Source organism: Pelecanus crispus, chromosome 8, assembly GCF_030463565.1.
Source record: "Pelecanus crispus isolate bPelCri1 chromosome 8, bPelCri1.pri, whole genome shotgun sequence".
In the NCBI taxonomy this organism is placed as follows: domain Eukaryota; kingdom Metazoa; phylum Chordata; class Aves; order Pelecaniformes; family Pelecanidae; genus Pelecanus; species Pelecanus crispus.
Genome location: NC_134650.1, coordinates 6,314,685 through 6,334,789, shown reverse-complemented (window position 1 = coordinate 6,334,789; position 20,105 = coordinate 6,314,685). Strand labels below are relative to the sequence as shown.

Below are 20,105 nucleotides of genomic sequence, written 5' to 3'. Positions count from 1 at the left end.
AAAATATACAGTAATGGTAAAGAAGCCATAAATGTTCCAGCTCTGAAATATACTTTTTCCTAATTTTAGCAAACCATCCAACACACAAATTGTAAGAAATAACAACTCTTAAGCATGCTGTCTCTGCAAGTGGTTTCGAAAGTGCAGGCTGTGTAACCGTACCCACAGGGCTGTAGCAGCTCTTGGCATAGGCAGTAGTTGTTTTGTTGGGAGATCTGAGGTAGAAACATGTCTTTTGGGGACTGAAGATGTGTCCCTTGCCTTGTGTCTGAATACGAGGAGCTGTTTGAAATCCACAAAGCCTCCTGAGGAGGCTCCGGATAGTCTTTGGCAGTCAGCATTGTTGTCCTGTTCTTTCCTTCCTCAAAACTCAGCTGGTTTCTAGAGTCTGTATTTTAGCAGAGGGATGGGTGATGGTAACCAGCTCTGTTTCCAGCTGTCCAAACATTGCTCCAGTATAGAGAGGCAAGAGGGGGTTTGTTACTGCAGATACCAGGAGGTGCTGGGGACCCGAATTGTGTCGAGGGACATCACAACGCAGAACCTTTCCTTCTCCTCGGCAGTGTAACTCCAGCTGGCAGCTCCTCCAGCTCTTGCCCTCATTGCTAGATGGATGCAAGGCGTATTTCTGTGTAGACCATTGCTTTGGTCTCCTTTGCTGAAATTCACACAGTGACTCCCCTGTTGTCCTCTCTTTTACCTCCTTGAGTAGTTGGGGTATTTTTGTAGAAAATGGGCCCAATATGAAAAGCCTTGGGGTGTCTAGCTGTTGGGGGTTACATGTATGCAGTATGGTTCTAATGAGGCACGTAGGTCCAAGGGTAGCTGAAAAAGAAGAGACAGCTACAAAAAATTCCAGCTGTCTTTTTAAATCTGGTGGCAGATCCTACCATAACCATCAGATTGTGTGTACCCTGCTGGTTTTATGAATGTAATCAATTAGCTTTGTACAGTAGCAAGGCGTTAAGCATAAAATCAATTCGCTTTGTATGGTAGTAAGGTAGTAAGCATAAAATCAAGCAATGCATAGTAAGTAAATAATAGTGGAGGTATCTACTGGAGATAAGAGGGTGATCAAATAGTTGAATTTCTGTGGTTCCAAAAATGAAATAAATCCCAGGTGAACCCTCCCTTATGCCTGAGCTCCTGGAGGCATGACATCACTTTCCCAGAAGCAACTCCCAGCATGGCTGCTTCTCCCCACTTTGCTTGATTTCACTGTGTCTGATGGCGTGAGCAGTTGTCCTCAATTAACTTTTCCCAGGGATCTGGGGTGGAACCCTACCACCAACCCAATCAAAACAATATATTTTTTTTCAAGCCCAGTGCAATGACTTACTCAGTAAATCTGTTTTGTGCTGCTTAAGTGATGTGTTACAGTCCACACCTAAAAGCCATAAAGTGAGAAAGAAACAGGGGCTGGCTGTCCTGGCTATCTTGAATAGCTGTGCTAATATTTATCCCAAAGTTTACGAATGAAGTCAGTCCCAAACGAGTGGTGATAGACGCCAGAGGATTTTTAACGCTTTGGGCTGCAGCCACGTATCGCCTGACTGTATGCCAGCCGTTTCACCGCAGTGAGCTCGGCCTCTTGCCACCCCCTTTGCATCCTCCAGTCATTTCCTCGTACAAAAACTCTGGTTTCTCTTGACATCCTCTCTTTTCTCTGCTCGGTACCATCGGGACATTCAGTCCATCTTTGGAAAATATGCCATTGTTTTCGCTTTAGAGACCCTCGGCTGCCTCTTGCTTGCACCGTTTTCTTTCATACGTCCTGCTGTGTTTTATCCTGGGAAGGATATTAGCTTACACAGTCCTCTGCATTTCCAAGCGTGAGCCCACACATTGCACAAATTAACTTTGCATTTATAGCATGTAGGAGCATTGCAACAGAGGAGAGATTTAGGAGGTATCTTGCAGCTCTGTAGTTTACTCAGTGTGGAAGGTAATTTAATTTCAGCAAGAAGGCGGCTAAAAATCCCAGGTATTTTATCTGCTCGTACAACTGTTTGGAAATATTAGAAAAAGCGCAAGGCTAGAAGCAACATTGGAGAATTATCTTGTTCCTTGGGAAACAAAAGGATTTCACTGCAGGACGCTTTGGGAGGAGGAGCATGGTGCTGAATGAGCGTTATTGAGCTAAAGTGGGTATTGGTGGTAGCCAGCCCTGGGGCTGAAATTCTTTGATCGTTTCATAACCCTCTTTAAAATAGTTTTCAGGATTAAGCAGGCCTTTTGCCGCCTGCTGTGGAAGAGCAGCAGACCTGAGACTCACCGGCACAGTTACCTGGCTGGGCCTGCAGTATTGATCAGGGTGAATATTTCAGCCTCTAGAATCCTCTGTTTAGGGTCACATCCAGGATGGGGATCTTCAAAACAGACTTCCTAAAGAGGCAGAGGTAGAATATGTGATCTTACAATATTTCGGCCATTCCAAATAGCAAAGTCTCATGAAATAAGCTCAGTTGCAAACGATTTTGAACGTATTGGCTCCATCTGTCTTGACTTCAAGTCTTGACTTTCATGCCCCTCTTCAAATTGTGGTTTTCTTTCCCAGTGAGGCCCCTGGTTTAGATTTTTCTTATTCTTTGTCTTTCTTCCTCCACAATATTCCTCAATTCCTCAACTACCTCTTTTTCTAATGCTGGCAATTGTCATCCTTGTATATCTTTCGGAAGAATTTGTCTACAAAGTATGTACATTTTTTGATTTTTGGACAATTTCCAGGGGCAAAAACCCCTTTCATTTCCTTTCCATTCCTTTACTGTAAAAGATGTGATATTGCAATATTTAGGGGTTAGCCTCTGTTACATTTGTGTAGTGGGTATATGGCCAAAATGTTTGCGATGCTAAAACCCATCTCCTCAAAGTAGATAAGTGCCTAACTGCCACTATTTCAAAGGGAGATAGACCCTGAAGAGGATTTATGCCTCACTCTGGGCTAGATACATCTGAGTTTTTAGTCATTCACCTGCCTTCAAAATCAGTGAGAATCAGTTTTAAAAATTAGCCCATAGGATTATGTCTCTCCCTGACTTTAAGTAAAACTTCAGCTCCAAAACAAATACGTTAAACAACTTTTCATTTGAATCACTGAAATCAATGGGAGTTATGCAGCTGGGGGCTTTGGAAAGTCCCCGGAGTCTTTCACCTGCATCTTTCAGCACTACACATGTCTTTGAAATCAAGGCCCTGAGGCACTTTTGAATATGTTATCCGTCCTCTTTAATAGGATGTACACGATATTACTATTATAGATGAGATTTCTGCTTTCGTATCTCTGGCTGATGAGGGATGAAGATTTGCAGGTACAGAACAGCAAGTCCCTAATGAGAGGAAAGGGCAGAAGTGCCATCGGTTTCTAACTGGCAGTTGGATGAAAACCTGAAAGCATGTCTAATTCAAGCTGTTAAAAAGAAAGTGGTGATTGAATACTTTGAAATAATGGTGCACCCTGTATTCAGAATCGTGCTTTTTAAACTAAAAAGCATTTTTTTTAGATGGGAAGGATATTTCAGTAATACAGACTTGACTAGATTTTTAAAAATTAAATAATTCATAAGCACCAATACTCATTATTTCAAATCAGTTTATTTCAATATGTACACTTCAGATCTGAACTAACTCTAAGAAGTTCCACAAGTAACAAATGCTAGTCCAGCTCTATTCATCTAAGGGACTTCAGCTGTCAATAGTTGAATTACGGCTTGTTTGAAAATTTAAATATATGTATGTGAGTTAACTCCAGGTTTAGACTGTTCATTATAAATCAGTAGCTGTGACTACTGAGAAGAACAGTTTCTGAAGAGGCCTCATGAGATTATTTTTGTTCGTTATCTTGATTGCCACACTCCAGTGGAAGTTGTACTTGTGATTGGGCATTCAGGAGGTCCCGCATGAAATATCCTCTCTGAATTCTTACAGGTTCTACTCATTTTCACAGGGGTATTATTTCCAGTGTCAATTAGGTGAGCATTGCTCATTATTATTGACTGGAATGTGCCTTGCTGCCCTGTTGGACATAGCACAAAGCATCACACAGGTTTTGGTACTATCCTTGAGGTAGAGGGTAGTTACTGTTAAAAGACAGATTTTCCTTTACTCCAAATACCAACATGAACTTTAGTTGTAAAGGTTGCGGTCAGGGACTTCTGAGTTGTGACAGTGTGGTTTGTGTGATGGAGTATGGATAATTAGTATCAGATTTCAAATTTTGGATGCTTTTCTTAACCAAACCACTTAGATTTGAAGAGGTCACCAGATTTATTGCATTGACCACACCCCTATCCCTTGTAGTAATATAATAAATGAATCTGCTTCATTATTTTGTGACAGTATAGTTGATTTTATTAAAGTGATCTTGAGACAGTAATGCAGAAAAAATACTGGGTTTTTTGGTGCAAAGGTAATTTACAGTGTTTAGAGAAACTTCTCAGAGCAGTGGTTTATGGGCAAGAATGAGGAATTCCAAGAGCCTGAGGGAGGAACTAAGAAAAATAAATTAGTCATGAAGTCAGAAAACAAAGTCTATGACCTTTCTAAAGCCAATGTTACAGTCAAAGATGAGATAGAGACCCGTAACACGAAGCTACCTAGTGCCTTGCCAACACATCTGCTCTGGGGAATGTTTTTCATTTTGATCAGAAGCAGCTAACTTGGACTTGGTGACATCTACTGACTCTCACACCAGGGAAGGTAAATCAGGACTCGGACTTGTATTTGCATACAAAATGCCAGATTCTTATCTCCATTTCGCAATGTACATTGCCAAGCTCTTCTAAAACTGCCTGTTGCCTGTGGTTTTGAGCAGAATGATAGATGTTTTCCAAATCTGAGATCACAGTTTGACCTTTAAGTTTCATGTGTGTTGTGTGCTTTCATTATTCTTTTTTCCTTGTGAGGATCAACAAAGATTTCAGAAAAAAAGAGTTCCTTTCTGAGGAAATGAGGAAATGCCTTGTAAGGACTGGAAAGGGGGACTGGGAGCCCTGGATTTTGCTTGATGACTTTCTATGTGACCATAGTTTATCCACCCAAGGAACTGATGTAATGTTATTCCTGTGGGATTAAGATGAAGCTTTGGGAATGTTGGAAATGTTAGTTTGGGATCTTCAAAAGCATAAAGGAGGTGATGAAAATCGAGGAGGATAGTGGTGTTTGAAGTGGGAACACAGAAAAATAAAGTGAGAGGGGAACGCTTTGGGGAGGGTCAGATTACAAAAGTTTGTGCTCAGTATCCACCATGACATTTCTGGTTCCTATTCTGTAATTCAAAACAGCCATTTCTTACAGAAATAGACAATCACTGGATGCCCACCAGGCACCGAGGCTTTGCTGCAGATAATTATGATCTGATGAATGAGCTGCATCTCGGGCTGGGCTCAAACAATGACTTGCCAGGAGCTCTGCCATCCCATGGGGAAGACGCTGATGCTGTCCAGCTCCTCTGCTATCGCTCTGGCAGCGATCCACACATGGTCCTCGCTCTGCCCGAGAGCACGTAGCCGTCGGTAGTTTCTGCAACAGTAGTTACATAAGGATGTTGGGTGATCAAAGAGTAGTCTAATTGGGTCGGATGGATCAGCAATTTGCGGTGGCTGAAAAGCCAGATGCATAAACTGCATCTTGTATTGTGCCCTCTCCAAATAATTAGATATGCCCTCCGATGGCTGCTGTAGCTGGGTCAGATCCCTTTGAGATTGATGGTAGCCAGAGGTTGAAACTATTAGATGTCCGTCAGGGGTGTGTGCTCAGGGAGCCTGAGGAAGCAGTGCTTACCCAACCGTACGGTGCAACGCGTGGAGCCGCAGAGGGTGCGCCTGGGGATGAACTCAGCCGCGGCGATTTCTGGTTCAGCAGGATGGAGCCGCGCTGTGATGAAGTGGGCTGTCTTTTGCATAGCAGATACTAACAAACCTTGCAAGGCTGGGAACTCCTTCAAACTGCATGAATGAGTTTTGCCGATGACTTGCCAAAATATGCAGATTATTCTTTTTCCTATTGCGCATTGGTTTAATTTGAGATTCAGGGAACCACCTGACTTTCCCTAAAAATCCTGCCAGCTGCATCAGCAGGTAACCCACTCTGCACCAAGATTAGCAAAACTGCAGGCTGTTTATTACTATTTGTGTTACAGCAGTTTTCAAGATTCCGTTTTAGGATTGGGCCCGGCTTTGCTCAATAATAAAAAACTTTGCACTGCTTCTTTTACAAAGCATGGTGCATCCCACAGATGCTTAGCTTGTCTTTAGTTGGGGTTTTTTGATGTATTCTACATGCTTACTGTGCTGACTTGAAACTCGCTCAGGGCAGAAGAATTATAAAATAACCAGAGAGGGACAGAAGAAAAAAAATAAAGTCAGTCTTTGTTTTTCTTATGTAGCACCGATCTGTGCCAGCCTGATTTCTAAACAGAAACTTTAAATAGAAATGCATGTTTTGCTTTGATTGAGCTATCCCAGAAAAATAAACCAAAGCTATCCCAAAATAGTTGGTGAACTACAATAGCTTGATGAAAGTCTCTTTACAGTATTCCACCATGCTTTGAATTACTTGAGATTTACCCAGCCTTCTTCATCAGCCTTTATAAATGCTGAATCACTGTAGGACATCTAACAAGATTTAATGCATTCACTGCCTTCAGTTCAGGAGCTGTCGTTTTGGGATGGTCTCTGTGTACTTTCTTTTCCTATGCAGCAACATAATTTTAGACTTACTGATCTAAGAACAACAGGAGATCGACTCTTGATTTTTCTTGTGCTGATATGAACCAGGATGTCCTACTGAATTACATGGAGATGCAGTGCTGTAAAAGTACTATGTAATCATTTTCACACCTGTGTGTATTTATTACCCAGACATCTGAACATACCTATCCATTGTCTGATTAGCTCTGCTTTGAAACAAACATTTCAGCAGTTGTGTTGGATGAGAGCCTGGAGCTTTCGGATTCCACAGGTTGGTTGGTCATTTGGTGCCCTATACAATGAACTGCATTAGCTTAACTCTGCTTTTCTGTTGAAATAACAGGTGGAAATTTGGAGAATCTGAGCTAGGGATTGTGGAGGCCCTTTTGGCGGGTGCACTTTTCATGAACGTTTGAGAGCACAACATTCAGTTGCTTGGATCTCGTGTCTTTAATAACTTCCTGAAACAAATAGGTGCAATTTAGGCCATGCTGAAAAAAAAGCAGAAAACCATCTATTTCAGCGTATTATCTATGTGCAGTGAGGCACTACTAGTAAAGCCACAGTTTAGCTTAGAGAAAGGCGCAGAGGGTTCAATTCAGCTGCTGTGCGAAGAGGGGTTGGACTCATCCTTATTAATGAAACCAAGATGCAGAGCTTTGAATTGACCCACTGTCTTGCAGAAAATCCAGTATCCCAAGAGACCCAAGCAGCTTTTTACAGTGCTTGTGCTTTTCTGTTCATTCACAGTTTGTTTGTTAGATGTCATTTGCATGAACAGTCAAACAGTGTTTCAGTTCTGTTCCATCAACATTTTCAAGCCAAGTTTCATTTTGGCACGCAACAGCGATACGGTTGTTCTGTTACTCAGCTATTGTTAAAAGAGGCTTAGGTTCAATTCTGGAAGTTAATGAGAGAGCGTTGTGCAGCAATTTGGATTATACTTTATGAACTAATTAAATACTTATTTACATGCTGTGTTTACTGTCCTTATACACAGGAGTTTTTGTTCAGTACTCATTTCATGTATAGGTAATTTACAGCTTATTTCAGCCTCATATCCTTGATGCGTGTGCTCTCACTCACAAAGAGTGAGGCAAATTAATATCCTTGCCTCCCTTGACAACACGCAAGGGTCTTTTTCCTGGGTGAAAGAATTTTTGTAAAGCAAAATGCATGTTTATATCTTACCTCTTTAATAACCAGTGTTCAGTAATGGTCCTTAAAGTAAAAGAATTTTTTAAATACAGGAATATAAAGTTAGTCTTCTAAAGTCTTATTTAGACTTTATAAACAAATATATATTTTTTATATATATATAAAAAGTCTAAAAATATATATATATATATAAAAATGATCTAATTTCTAGAGGTGTTGTTTACAAAGCAGATCTGAACAGATCAGCTACTTCTACACCACAGTGAAAATAGCGGCCCCTGAAGCCAGTCATAGCCACAGGCTCCTCACCCAGCATCTTCCAGCCAAGGATCTGCTAATCAACCGGTACCAAGCCTGGATCCCGGGCAACCCGCAGCATGTTCCTCAGGTGCCCGGGGAGATGCCCTGCAGGGAGTGAGTCTGCTCCTGGAGCTGTGGTCCAGCCATGCTGTCTCAAAACCATCAGTGCAGGATGCTCAGGACTTTTGAAAACTTGGACTTTTACTAGGCATAAAATTAGGCTCTTATATCCAAAAGTACTGATAAAATGAATTAAAATTCACTTCAAAATGTCAATGGAGATTGCTTAGCAAAACCTACACTGATGTATTTCGTTTTAATGATTTCTACAGAGATAAAAGATGGGCCATTAAAACTCGGGCTGATTGAAGAAACAGGACATTATTTACTGTGTTTCTAATGAAAGGTTTTCTGAAGGTTACTTATTAGCTTGTAGTAATGAATCTATTTTGTAGGAATAAATGAAATTTAGGTCCAGCCAGCAAAGCAGTCCAGTTTGGTGTAACCTTTACCAAGGGAAGGAGGTTTTAGGAAAGACACTTACCTTGCAGGGAATCTCATCTGCCTCTTCTAATTTATAAAGCTAAACCCCTGCCATTTGGCTGAGTCTCATGCAGTCTTCATCACTGAATACCTAAATCAGCCTCTTTAACAGTTAATATTTGCCTAGCTTGCTTGTAGCAGCATTTCCTAAGTAATCTTTATACATCCACATTTCATTCTCTACTTTAAATTTTTAGAGTTTTCAGTGTTCCTAGGGTGATCTCCCCGTGTGCATGTTCCGTTGTGTAGCTCTAGTATAAAAAAAGAAGACAGCTTTTAATTTGTTGGCGTTTTGTAGCTTTTGTTCTGCTTGCAAAGTTTAACGTTGATTAGTTTTGACACACAATAAAGCCAGCCCATGTGGCCAACCATGTTTTTTGAGGGAGGTATATCCTCTTGTCAGAGTGTGATGTGATGGGTCCCAGATGGAAGAGTTACAGGGTGCAGCTGAGCCAATCCAGCAAATGGCTCTCAGGAGAGAGGTCCTGTCCCTCTGCTCACTCGTCCCCTTCCCCATGCATGGTCTTCCCTAGCAGAGAGCTATTCAGGATTTTGCTTGGATTACTGTGCTCTGGGCTCCAGCTGGGATGAGGTAGGGAGGAACTGGGAATCTTCCTTCTTAGGAACAGTAGCTGTTAGATCAGCTCAGCTGCATCGTGTAGGTGCACCACAATACATGTAAGTCGTTTTAGGCTGGCATATAAATACCTGTTAATATGAAGTCTCTGATGATGTGCTGACTGTAAATGATTTCCTGAATTATGGCCTGTGGGGAGGCTATAACAGTTTAGAAAAGAAAACATTCCTTCTTGCATTGGTGGAATTTTCCCCATTTTATATATGATCACAAAGTGATCTTTGGCTTCATGACAGTGCATAAAGGTACTGATGTATCACTGCTTTCATAGTTACTTGTTGCCAATACTGTGGTTAAAGTGCCGAACTCTTTTGCAGGTTAATGAAATTTATCATGATGAGTCCCTGGGTGCTCACATCAATGTTGTCTTGGTGAGGATAATCCTGCTGAGCTACGGCAAGGTAAGTAAAGGTTAATTTAAATGGAGGATATCAATATCTCTGAACATCATTCTTTTATGAACAATGTAGTGACTGGTACCATGTATCGGGTTTGCATTTTAATTCATACATTGTCCTTACCAGTCTATGAATATAAAGAACTTTTATGTTTATATGTGTTTGTTTATCATTTGAACTTCACATTTCAAATAATTTCAATTTCTTCTGGGTTTTCCCTGTGTCATTTTAAGTTGCTGCTTAGCTCTGGCAGTCTATCTTTTCAGATTTGTTTGGAATAATCCATGAAACATAGTGAACATTTTGGTTCCTAAAGAAAGCATGAGTTGTTGTGGTAGAACTGTATGTAAGTAACAATAAACACAAGATCAGTTCTGCAAGATGCCAAGGGCTACAACCTCGTTCCAAGAACTCATTTAAACTTGGGCTTAACGTTAGTGGGACTACACGCTTTCTTAAGGTTAAGTGTGAGTTCCTTGGAATAGGGGCCAGAAGGCAAGAGCTCTGCAGATCAAATCTGTAATTAAGAATACGAAGTGTTCTCTTGCTGTTTCTATAGAAGGGGTTACTCTACAGGCAAAACTCAGGTAAAGAAGAATGAAATGCTAAATGGTTTTCGAAAGTATTGAACTGCTCCGTACCTGTGTCCTATTTTTGCCAAATCAACATCAAATTCCATGGAAACAGGAACAGGACATTTCAAGTATGTTGATAAATGCTTTGGGTAAGGACATGTGTGCCTCGCTGCTGAAAGCAGAGTGTTAAAGTCTCATGTCCCTTTCTGTGACCGGAGTTGCTGGCATTTGCATGTTCATGGAATAAACCTGGGTTCTGGAAGCCTTTGTGTATGCTCATGCAAGTTGCTGAAATGCTGTCAGTGAAGAGCCAGCGCAGACAGTGTCAGTGGTGAAGCTCCACTGACATTCACCAGTTCACCCGGCTTGACACCAACTAAGAATTTTCCTCCCTGGTGCAAATGAGGGAGCTCTGAGTTTTAGTCTGGCCTCTGCTGGAGACCAGTTACCTGGGTTTGGGATAAATTGCTCTGTCTGAGCTTCCCCATCTGAGAACTAAACACACCGATCAGTCTCCGCTCTTCCTGCAGTGATGTAGATGATGATGTAGGATGTAGATGATGATGTAGCTAAGTGTTTTGGATAAGCTTAATCAGATGTGTGTCCTAAAAGAAAAGGTAAAAAAGGTCACATTTGCCATTTTGTGATAGAAAGTTCATGGTGTGTGTAGTTGACATTAAATTACGAAATAAATAAAATATCCTTGTGATTACTGTAATGACAGCAGTTTGAGGGATTGCAGATTGACTAATAATTCTAAAAAAATTCTGATATTGCAGTAGTGATAGAAGCCAGTGGAATTAGTACATGGGCGAGTCACTTCTTTGCTGTCCTTATTTCATAAGTATTTCATAATTGTTATGCGTGTCCATCTTTAGCTCTGTAGATCTGCACCAGTAGTCTGAACTCTGATAATTTTTGCTATTTTTCTGATGGCAGACAATAGCTATGGTAGACCTCATTTCACCTTAAGAACCTTTATTTTCTTGTGAAGAATATAGCATTGTCCATTGATAATTTGAAAGTTATCAATTTCATATTAATCTTCTTTAGAGAGGAGTGCAGAAACCTTCACTTCTTGGTGGGTCTTTGGCCATATCACAAAAATAGCCATTGCAGGTAGCACTATGTAATCTGCTTGTGGACAGTCTACTTCTGAATTCTAGATCTGTAATCTGCAGTGGATGATGTTTTAGTTCCTGAGTTATCCTGCTGGTTTTTTCAGGGCATAAAATGGAATCATTTTAGTATCACAAGCTTGTCCTAAATAACCATGAAGATAATTTTTCTTGCATTTCTGTGTCTGACTCTTATTTACGTGAAAGGCAATTTATGACTTTCTGAAAAAAGTAAATATTAATGTAAAAGGTATCATTTCAGAGCTCCTCCACCTGATGGTGTGGGGGCCTGCATGCCCTGGTTGTGTAAGAATAATGTTCATGTTTTTAAAGCTTCTGATCAGAGGACTACTACCAGGGAGTAGAAGGTGAGGAGGTTTCTCTTCAGAGTGTTGGGATTATTTAGCAGTGGAAAAGCAGAGAGAAAAGGTGTATAGTTCTTACTTTCTGCACCTCTTCTGAGGAATTAGAACAAAAACTCCAATATTTTACTATCCCACTAAAACACACCAGCACTCCCAATTTTTAGGAATATATATTCAAAGTACATAACAAAAGGAAGGGTACATGTACAAGTTAAGGCAGTGTATGAATGAAGCAGCCTGGTTGGCTTCACAATGTGAAAATATTATCCCAGTCTTGTTTGAGTAAGCATTTCTTTTGAAATGATATCTTCAGGTTCATTTGCTTCATTGCAGGCAATTTATATATATTATCAGGGTGTCATTTAAATAGTCATAATAATTACATTATGGTTCTGTAATTGATGACGTATGTACCATCAGCGTCAGGTTTATGACAGAACTCTGAGCTATTGCCAATTCTCCACCCCTGAACAGCCTTCTACTGTATTGTGGGGTTTTTTTAAAGAGGATTATTTTATTTTAAACAATATGTCATCTGTTGATAAGAATAATATGGACAATACTTGAGTTGCATAGCAACCAGCTTTTCAGTGATTTTTGCTTGAAGGTACTCCATTCCTTGAAATGTACTTATTTTTTAATATTTTCAAACACAGGCAACTGTACATTCAAAAGTTTCATTAATTTCAGTAATGGCATTAATTGCCCTGATAAGGTGAAAAAATGGAAGGTGTTCCTTGGTGATGACATGTTGCAATTACTTCAGGGGCAAACTCGAAAGATCTGACATGGTTTTTCTGAATTAACACTTTGTGTAAGTTATCACCTCTGGACTTAGACTGAGGGCATGGCAGGTTGAGACCTGCCAAGGAGTACCAGGCTTGGACGCTGGCTGGGTGGTGTGTTGGAGGAGAGGGCAGCGTGTGGCTGTGCTGTGTCTGGGGTAGGTGTGCTGAAGCTACCAGCCCTTTCTAGACTCCCCACTCTTCTCTTAGTGCCTCAAACAAATGCACAACGCTATCTGACGTACCAGAAGGGACGATGCGAAGGCTTCGACCATGCCTGGCTGCTGCCCGGTCATTTATCAGTTCCATCAATAGGGTAGAAATATGTGTTCTGCAAAGGCTGCTCCATATCTGTGGTGGCTTCGGAAGCTACCGTGCATTTCTCTGAGTTTTCTTTTCATTGACTCCCAAAGTCACAGGCTTTTTTGATGTGATGGGATACTGCAAATAAGTAAACAGGGTACGTGCGGTGCATTTTTCTTCAAATGGGAAAAAGATGAGCTGGCTCGTTTCTGCCTTTTTGACTTCAGTAGTAAGAGGACTGGTTCCAAATTTTGGAAACCGCGGCTACATTTGAGATGAATATAATTCAACGTTTGGGGAAATTATTCCATTTAGACCTATTTTGGTTGTAACAGCTCTGTAATCCAGCTAGCTCTAGAATACTCAGGGGAATCAGCAAAGCAACCACTATCACCAAGTGCAGAGGAGGTGGCAAGAGATGAGCTGAGAATGGATTTAAAAACCCTGACTGGTTATTATAAAATTTGTTTGGAAACATTTAAATCCCAAGCACTGCATAAAATCCTCTCATTGCCTCTTCGAGGTGGATGAATAAAGATTATTATTCCCATTTTACAGCTAAAAAACCAAAGACATTAAATGTTATTTTCCAAGGCCACACGGAAGGCCACTGGCAGGCTGGGGATAAGACCTCATAAATTCCTGGCTCCAGCCCTACGCTCTGTCCATCGACAATGGTGACTTTGTGTGCAGATGAGCTACCCTTGCACAGCAGCAGAGAAAAGCACACACGTTAGCTGGGATGGGTGTAATTAAGACAGTTATTAATAAAAAAAAAGTTAGACTTCTGCAGAAACTGCAGGGGTTTCAATAAATGCAGTCACCTGAGCATTTATGAGGGTTATTTCTTGGGAAATGTGAATGTGGCAATGCAGGACACCCCTGAACTCTCCTTTGGAGCAACATGCGCAGCTTGAGTCAGCTGTATTCAGACTGGAACAGGGTGGGATAGGCTGAGGGATGCTGTGTCTGCTCTGTACACATCTGGGATGGCAACCAGTAGGGAGAAGAAATCCATGTTAGCTATAAACCAGCGCTGGCCCCAGAACAAGTGGTTGTACTCTGGCCATGTGTTAACTTGGTCAAATTGAAAGAGGAACCTGACCACCAAGGCAGAGAGCCTTTCAAAAAGATTCGGGGAGGGAAGAAAACCCAAATGGCTTTAAGATGGCATTTCAGGAAGAAGGTAGTATGGCATGGATGCCTACAATCTCGTAGGACAGGACTGTTCAACTGAGAAGGATTTTTCAATTGTGTATGTCTGAGATAGCAGAGTTCCTGCTGCCTTCATTTGGGACAAGATTTTACCTTCGATCTTTTCATAAAATGGTGCGCGCTCTATCTCTGCCATCTGACCTTTTCATGTCTAAGCTTCATGCAATCAGGGAAGATGTTCTCAGTTCAGCCAGGAGGGAAAGCGGTGGTTTGGTCTAAGCCAGATTCGTCTCCCTGTTTCCCAGAGGGTGGCACAGGTGACACAGCTGAGATGGAAGGACAAGCCAGGTTTATCCCTTAAATCTGATGTTCATCCTTACCATTTTCCTGTTGACCCTGGTCAGAGGGAAAAGGATGAGTGCTCCCCTCATCTCTGCTTGTCCTGGGAAGAGGTGAAGACTCTGGCTGAGAGCAGTTGTGCATGGCAAGGAAATGGGGTTGTTAGCTGTACATTAGGGTCACAGAATAGCTGTGCTTGGGACCTCTGGGCATCATCTAGTCCAACCCCCCTGCTCAAAGCGTGGTCACCTAGAGCAGGTTGCTCAGAACCTTGTCCAGCTGGGTTTTGAATATCTGCAAAGACAAAGACTCCACAACCTCTCTGGGCAACCTTTCCCAATGTTTAGCTACTCTTACGGTAAAACTACAGTAACACTCTTACAGTCTTTTTTCTTGCATTTAAATGGAATTTCTTATATTTCAGTTTGTGCCCATTGCCTCTTGTCCTTTCTCTGGATACCACTGAGAAGCATCTGGCCCAGTTGTCTTTCCTCCCCTCCCAATAGGTGTTTATATATACTTATGAGATCCCTGAGCCTCCTCTTCACCAGCCTCTCCTTGTATTAGAAGGTCACTAATGTGAGCTGAGTATCTTAGTTTTCCACTGACATTGGTAGATGCACAAGACCTGAAAGTATCAGCAGGGATCAAGCCCTGATCTTGCAGTGTGCTATACAACTGTGTCTGAAGATGGAGTTCTTGACCCCAGCCTTTGGCCGTCTGCAGTAACCACTTCTGCACAGGCTGAGTTGCAAGGCCAGAACCTACATGTCATATAGCATTTTGGCTGCTGTTCATATTTTGGCACTGTTTTCATATGCTTAGGGTGGGGATAAAGATGAGAGAAGATACTGTCCCTCTTATCTGGGTAAATTGTTGAATTGCCTTATTTATATATTAGACTCATAGCTTATAATTTCCCAGTGTGTTTTATTGGGACCTTGAAGAGTGTAGAGCTGTCTGATAGCTAAACAGTACTTTGTATTCCTGATCTGCTTACATTTATACAGAATTAGAGACTGAAAATGTTTACAAACTGCTGCCATAAGAAAGCTGTACAAATCCTTTGAATGCAAAATGACAGTTTGCTGAATGAGCTATTTTTGTTAGTTTGGTTACCATGGAGACTCAGTAATTGTATTTATTTACTTTTTGCTTGCTTCAGGATGAGAGAAGAATATAGAAGATCTAATCCAATATACAATGAACAATAGAAGTGCCAAGTAGAGGCAATGTAAACAGTGTGTTTTGCAGAGACTTTACACATTCAAGAAGGGAAAGTCATATGTTAAATTGTTTCCCAAATGTGTGCGCTGCTATGGTCCAACTTTTGCTACCATAGTTTGAAGCCTATCAAGTTAAGCATATTTCTGCTCCTTCTGGAGCTACTGAAGAGCAGCAAAGCCTTCTCTGTTGGTACTCTTGGAGCACCACCTAATGGATGAGTTAGGAAAGATCCTTTTCCGCCAAGCTTCTGACCAGCCTAAATTTGTGTTCTTATCATCAAGTATCTGCTCATCAACACCATTGCAAAGTTGTACCCAGTTATGCCAAATAGCAGATAAATAAAGCAGTTGGTTAAGGAAAGTTGCCATTCTATGTGTGATACCAGCATGTATTTCACATGTACTGGCAACCTGAACTTTCTTTAAAAGTTTGGGTAGTCCGTAGACTAAATTTGCAGTTTCCTTCTAAGATAACTTTGTATTTGAAATTGTTAAAGAAAAAAGATTTGACATATTTCTTACTTCCCAAACAATCTCCACAAGTATTTGAAGGACATTCCAGTCAGCTTCATAAGTTCTTGTTCTTCAGCGTCTTCATAACAGAGAACTGAACATCACACTGATAACTACACTTCGAGAGGTAGCAAAGAAGGCTTGAAGGCCTCTAGATCTATGTAGTAACAACTTCCAGCCATTTCTTACTGCCCTGCTTTGCCTCTTTGTGCGAATGGTAGTTGCAACTCAGTTGTCTTCTAGAATTTTTGTGAAGTTTTTTCTGCTGCTTCCGTCCAAGAAGGAAGGGAGTAGAGAAGAAATGAAGGCAGAATCAAAAAAGGAGGAAAATGGGAGGTCTTAGTAGATGTTGAGTTTCCCAGAGCAAGGATCTCGGCTGGTTCTCTAGGGCAGACTGTCCTCATAACCCTCTTTGGTGTCTCCTCGTATGGGGGATGTTCTCCCAGCTGAGGCCTTTCCACTTCTTGGCCAACATCTCCATCTGTTTCCATCAGCAGTTCTCTGAAATGCCCGCAGATTTTTTGCTTTTCTTGCTGTGAGAAGGAAAGTTTCTCTTTCCATTGGCAGTTTTCCTGCTGATCAGCTGAGTAATGCTCTCCACAGGCCTGCTGTCCTGTTTGGAAAGAGGTCCTTCCCAGCCAGGTCTGAGCTCCTAGCCAGCTGCAGGACCTGCATGTTCCTGGCAGCGTGGGCCCTTTGCTGGCCAACAGTAACACCTACACCTCTTCTCCATATGCAGCCTGCTAACCCCAAAACTTTCTCTGTTTGAAGTCTGACATCTTTGTCAGGGATTTTACCTTTACTTAGAATCCTTATTACTGTACACAGTTCATCTCTTTTCCTGTTTCTCCTTTTGCTTTGTGCATTTAATAAGGGGAAAGGCTTTTCTGAGTCTGATGAAAGCTCCCTGTTGACTTCCAACAGAAAATATTATCAAGTGTTATCTGATATCTCTACAAGAGTAAATTTTTGGACAACATCCTTTCAAAACATATTACATCTGCCCTGTCTAGTAACAAGCTGTGCCTGGTCCCATGATTTCCTAGCCTTGTTTCTTGCAGGACAGCAGCATTTATCTTTAAAGGCGAGGCAGCTGAAAAAGTGAATAAAAATGCAATATAAAGATATGCCTGGCTCAGGAAATCTCTGATCCAAGGACCACCGGAGCCTTGGAGGTTATTTGGAGGCAAATACTACACTATACTTGCACTCCTTTAATTGCCTTCCCTGGGCATCCCATTGCCTACTATCAGGAGAGGACTATGGCTTACATGGCTCTTTGGTCTGAACCAGTGCAATTGCATAGCACAGCAAGGTTGACTCGGACCCCACATCGGTGGTTCCCTGGCCATGCCATATTCACTGTTAGTACTGTTGGAGCCTTTCTGATTTGGAAGTTCTTGACAAATTGCAGAAAGTGGGAATTTGGGTGAAAATTTGCTAGGAATCAAGTGGGTTTCTCTTTTCAGGCTGCTACATGACAGTGAAGACAAGGGATTAGTGGCCAGATGATTTGAGTGCTCAGTGGACTTTGAGTACTGAGCAGGTAGACTGAGTTTTTCCTCTTACTCTTTGGAAGTCCTCCTCACTGACACAAGACCTCGACTTGCTATTTATATCTGTAGCGCATAGGTGCTTAAAATAACGGACTTCCTACTGGATGCGTGATTTCCCAACTTAAAGAGCAGTAGGGCTCAATTTTACATGTGCCACATTTTTGATGTAAAATTGTGTCATTGGCAAAGAAGTCAGGCTGTCAGCTGAAACATGTTTTATAGGCTTGTGTGCTCTCAGTTTCCCCTCTTATGCCAAAGGGATTTTCTTCATTTTCCCCATTGTGTTGGATGCAAAAAGCCCCACAGTGCTCCACATTAACCAGTTGGTTCTCCTTTTGTTTGCTTGAAGACAAACTCTAAAATCACTGTTTTGATGAATAAGCATTGAGATGCTCTTGGACTGAACCAGTGGTTTTGCTCTCAGAGTGGACATCAGTACACAGTGAAAAACAGTTGTTGACTCAAGCCAGATGCCCATGCAGTGCCCGAACCATGGGAGCTGCTGGGTACGCTGCGGCAGACTGATCTGGTCTCTGGCAGACTCAACGTTCATCAGTCGAGTGCTGCAAGCTTCTGTGTTAGTTCGTTTGGAGACTAGTCTTCTGCTTTTGTGCTGGGGTCCACTGCGAAGGTTTCAGTTTAGGAGATAGGGAAGAGGTGACGTAAGACAGAGGAGAGCTATAAACCAGTGGCTGTTTAGAATTTATTGCTTTTTTTATATTCCGTGCTTGTTTGCTGATCATGCAGAGATTTCTTGGCAAATATTTGGATACGCTTAAACGAAGCGCTTGTTTATAGTGCGTATTTTTTGTTTGTTTTCTCATCGATGCATCTGATAAGATGTGATGATTTTCATTTGGTAGAATGTACAGGAGGAGGTCATTAGGAGACAACGAACTATTAGCAAATGATATACATGACTTGAGATTTTTCGACTTCATTTTACAGCATTCTTTGCTTTTTGAATCTTGCAGTAAGATTTCTTACTGAGCTCCTTGAAGGGATTGATTTCTTTTGTGAAGCTTTGGAGAAATGAGAACAAGGTGGAGATAATATAGATGGGTTTTTTATTTGTTTGCTTGCTTGTTTTTGTTTTACCACTGATGGATGTTATTAAAGACCTCAAGAATGGTCAAACCTTGTTTAAATGAATAGGATTTTTGCTTGAAGAGCCAGGATTTTACCCTGTAATAGTCACTCAAAGTTTGTTTAAGTCTGCTCTTATAAATATACAAAGATACAATAAAGGCACCTCAACTGTCACACCATTTTATAACGGTTATTAGTTCAATTTCCAAGGGAATTATGGCTGGAAGCAGTATGATCCAGTGTGGGATTATATTACAACTTTTTCATTTCACAGTGGTATCAGAATCCAAACTCTGCCCCTATTTGGTTTATTAATTTGTTTTTCTGAACATTTGCAGAATTGTAATATCCCACTTTTGCCAAAATCAGACCTCAGTTTGGCAGACTTTTCTTTTATCAATTCCAGTTGTTCTTCCACCACCCTTTGAGGATTTTCTTTTCATGTAGTCAATACTCTGTGTGCTCCATCATGCACTCAATTAGAGGACACGTCAAATACATCTGTATTTAAACACGAACTGTATTACTTCTCTCTTATTTTTGGCCCAGGCTAGGTTTTGCTCTACATTAAGTATTTTGGAATGACAAATGCTTACAGTACAGTGTAGCATCTGAATTGTAGTGGTCTGTGTTATGATTACAGTGTTGTCATGGTAATATAATTTTTGCAAATGAAAAGCCAGGGTTCACATATGTATTTCTTACAAATCCTGGAAGGCCTGGGATGGGTCAATTAGTCATACACCGCACCTAACACACGTTAGCTCATTTGAGTCAGCTAAGCCGTGTTGGTGCACCACCCATGTAATGTGCAGTTTATAGGGAGAATGGCCTACCACAGTGGGAAGTTACCTGTGCTACCTTCGGAACGAACTGCAGATACAGAATGGGATAAAGAAAATGCACTTTAAGAGGCAGTCATTGGGAAAGTCCATTTCTGCAAGTAACAGCTGAAAAAAGTACACTTAGTTTTTACACTTAAAACATCCAGTAGTGTTCAGAGGTCTCACAAAACAGCTCTAAAAGCTCGGTTTCATGGCAAAAGTGGCTGATGAACCGGGGCTGGGTGCGGGCTGTCTGCCGTTCTTGCCGTTTGCTTCCCTTGGCCATTAGACATTACCCTTCCCCACACTGGGTTAGTCGCTGCTGGCCAACAGCCACTGCAGTTCCAGTTCCAAACTGGGTGCAAGCCGGTGCCAGGGTGGCACAGAAATAATAACACACAGTGCACAATACAATAATAGTTTTGCCGTTAAAATATCTTTTTTTTTGGGGGGGGGGGGGGGGTCCTTGTTATCTCTTAGACGTCATGAATATGTCATGGAAATTGCATTTAATTAAACATGAGCATTAGCTATT

The 20,105-nt window shown here is 41.4% G+C and overlaps 1 protein-coding gene across 1 annotated transcript in view; it reads left to right on the top strand.

Annotated features, from left to right (window-relative positions):
* Positions 1 to 20,105, top strand: part of ADAMTS2 (ADAM metallopeptidase with thrombospondin type 1 motif 2) — a 188,521-nt gene that overhangs the window by 131,251 nt on the left and 37,165 nt on the right. Inside the window, exon 5 of the mRNA XM_075715199.1 lies at positions 9,642 to 9,725. Coding sequence (XP_075571314.1) covers positions 9,642 to 9,725 — 84 coding nt within the window. The remainder of the gene's footprint in view (positions 1 to 9,641; positions 9,726 to 20,105) is intronic.